The sequence below is a fragment of the Lipotes vexillifer genome, unplaced genomic scaffold, assembly GCF_000442215.2.
Source record: "Lipotes vexillifer unplaced genomic scaffold, Lipotes_vexillifer_v1.1 scaffold168, whole genome shotgun sequence".
Classification (NCBI taxonomy): domain Eukaryota; kingdom Metazoa; phylum Chordata; class Mammalia; order Artiodactyla; family Lipotidae; genus Lipotes; species Lipotes vexillifer.
In genome coordinates, this window is record NW_006773947.1 from 2,054,966 (window position 1) to 2,057,537 (window position 2,572).

General features: G+C 48.4%; 1 protein-coding gene across 1 annotated transcript in view; it reads left to right on the plus strand.

Moving 5' to 3' along the window:
• Positions 1 to 2,572, plus strand: part of NPC1 (NPC intracellular cholesterol transporter 1) — a 49,758-nt gene that overhangs the window by 25,916 nt on the left and 21,270 nt on the right. The window contains exons 9-10 of the mRNA XM_007448620.1: positions 20 to 390; positions 1,863 to 2,089. Coding sequence (XP_007448682.1) covers positions 20 to 390; positions 1,863 to 2,089 — 598 coding nt within the window. The remainder of the gene's footprint in view (positions 1 to 19; positions 391 to 1,862; positions 2,090 to 2,572) is intronic.

A 2,572-nucleotide genomic window follows, 5' to 3' on the forward strand; every position in this document is an offset into this window, starting at 1 on the left:
TCCTATCCTGCTCTTCCAGGGGGGCCGTCCTGCTGTGACTCTCTGGGTGCCGCCTTCGAAGCCCGTCTACAGCGGCTCTTTGCACAGTGGGGCTTATTCTGCGTCCGACACCCCGGCTGCATCGTGTTCTTCTCCGTGGCCTTCATCACCGCCTGTTCTTCAGGCCTGGTGTTTGTGCAGGTCACGACAGACCCGGTGGACCTCTGGTCTGCGCCCGGCAGCCAGGCGCGCCGGGAGAAGGAGTACTTTGACACACACTTCGGACCTTTCTTCCGCACCGAGCAGCTCATCATCCAAGCCCCCCTCACCCAGCCGCACATGTACCATCCTTACCCCTCTGGAGCCGGCGTGCCCTTTGGGCCCCCACTTGCCATAGACATCTTGCACCAGGTAATCTGCTCTTTGCAGAAATCAATTCCAGGGGACATGGCACTTTGTCAGCTTTTGACCAGTTTACTTGATGTGGGTTTGGGGCTGAGTGTGATGGTTTATCTTGTGAACCTTAATGATAAAAGTAAAGGCGCTTTTCACTTACTTTTCAAAAAAGTGATAGCTGTTGAATTTAATGAAAAATTTACTGTAGACCGCTTTGGTATTTATTTCATACAGATGGTCTTGCTTGAAATTGAGATGAGCATTTCTCTTTTGAAACAGAATGTATTTATAATTCACCTAGGAACTTATGGATTTTTTTCCTGTGATAATTAAAAAATAATACACCAGGACCCAAAGGGATAAAGCCTCTTATGCTGTCCTGGGGACCTAGGAAGGAGCTGCTGGATCACTGCTGATCCACCTGCAGGAATGAACTTAGTGTTGTCTGAATGTGGGCTCCCTGCCTGCATTTGGTGGGAGGTGCATTTGGAACGAGATCCATCGCGTGCTCTTACAAAGGCTTTTAAACCTGCCCGTTCTCCCTTATCATACTTATCTGTAAATAAACTGCATCCACTTATATTTTAATGAACAGTTGCACAGTTGCATGGTTTTTCCTTTAAACATTGCTCTTCCCCAGAAAGTCTTGATAGCTTGAAAAAACATCAAAATATTCTCAAGACTTTAGTAGGATCCTTTTTCCACCCAATGACTGTTGCTTTTCCCCAGCTTGTTGCAAAAGGTGCAAATGTTGTCATTTACCTCCTGGAATATATTCTCTATTAGAAAGTACGAGAATATACATAAATAACCATAGTATGGAGGAAGGTGGTATTTGTTGGTGAGGGGAGGGCGTGTCAGGAAGATCAGGCAGATGACCCCAGGCTCCCCTCTGTGGCCTCGTGGGTCCCTGTGGAGAAGGGTGGGAGGGCAGATGTTCGTGTGTCCTGCGCTGGGATCTGACCTGTCGTGGTGCCCCCTCCTCTCTCTGGGTGCCTGTAGGTGGGGTCTCCATCCCAGTTGGCTGTTCCTCAGCAAAAATATGTTTGTTTTTTTTTAAGATTTCTTTTTTTGATGACCATTTTTAAAGTCTTTATTGAATTTGTTACAGTATTGCTTTTTTTTTTTTTTTTTTTTGGGTTTTTTTTTTTTTTTTTTTTGGGTTTTTGCTTTTTTATGTTTTGGGTTTTTGACTGCAAGGCATGTGGGATCTTAGCTCCCCAAACAGGGATTGAACCCTCACCCCCTGCATTGGAAGGTGAAGTCTTACCCACTGGACCGCCAGGGAAGTCACCAAAAGTATGTTTAAAAAAAAAAAAAATTTTTTTTTTTTTTTTTTAACCATCATGTGTCTCAGCCTTCCCTGTCTCAGGAAGGAGTTTCGCCAAATACTCTTTACCTTCTGACTCCTCCAGGCGATAACAGTTAGTCAACCTCTGAGGGAAAACTGATACATTTCTGGGTTTATTTTAAAAATCATCCTTCAGGTTCTTGACTTACAAACAGCCATCGAGAACATTACTGCATCTTACAACAACAAGACTGTGACACTCCAGGACATCTGCTTGGCCCCCCTCTCACCATATAACAAGAACTGCACCATCATGAGCGTGTTAAATTACTTCCAGAACAGCCATTCCGTGCTGGACCACAAAGTAGGAGACGACTTCTATGTGTACGCGGATTACCACACACACTTCCTGTACTGCGTTCGGTAAGTGGTGGGGACAGTCCTTCCTTCATTCCTCCAACGTTGGAGCCCCTGCTATGGCCACACGCCGTTGTACGTACTGGAGCCCCAGCAGGGATAAACAGCGGGATCCTCCTGGCAAAGCCGTCGTTCTAATGAAGGGAGGCAGAGGGTGAACAGTAGCCGCTGGCCCTGACGCCGGGTTGAGACGGTGCCAGGTCGAGGCGATGCAGTGGGGAAAGGAGGCTGGGCGAGGGCTGGGAGTGCAGGGGGCGTGCTGCTCTCGGTGCAGCGGAGACCTGCTCAGCAGAAGGGAAGACGGAGGCCTGGGAGAGTTGGGGTGGGGGGGGTGGGGGGAATGTTCCGTGTAGACGGGCAACAGGTACAAAGGCCCTGGGGCAGGGCATTCGTGGTGTGTCATTGAGGGACGGCAGGTACCGCTCAGCCCTTGACTCCCGCCTGGATTGATAACACATAGCTGCATCTACCACACTGCCCCAGGCATTC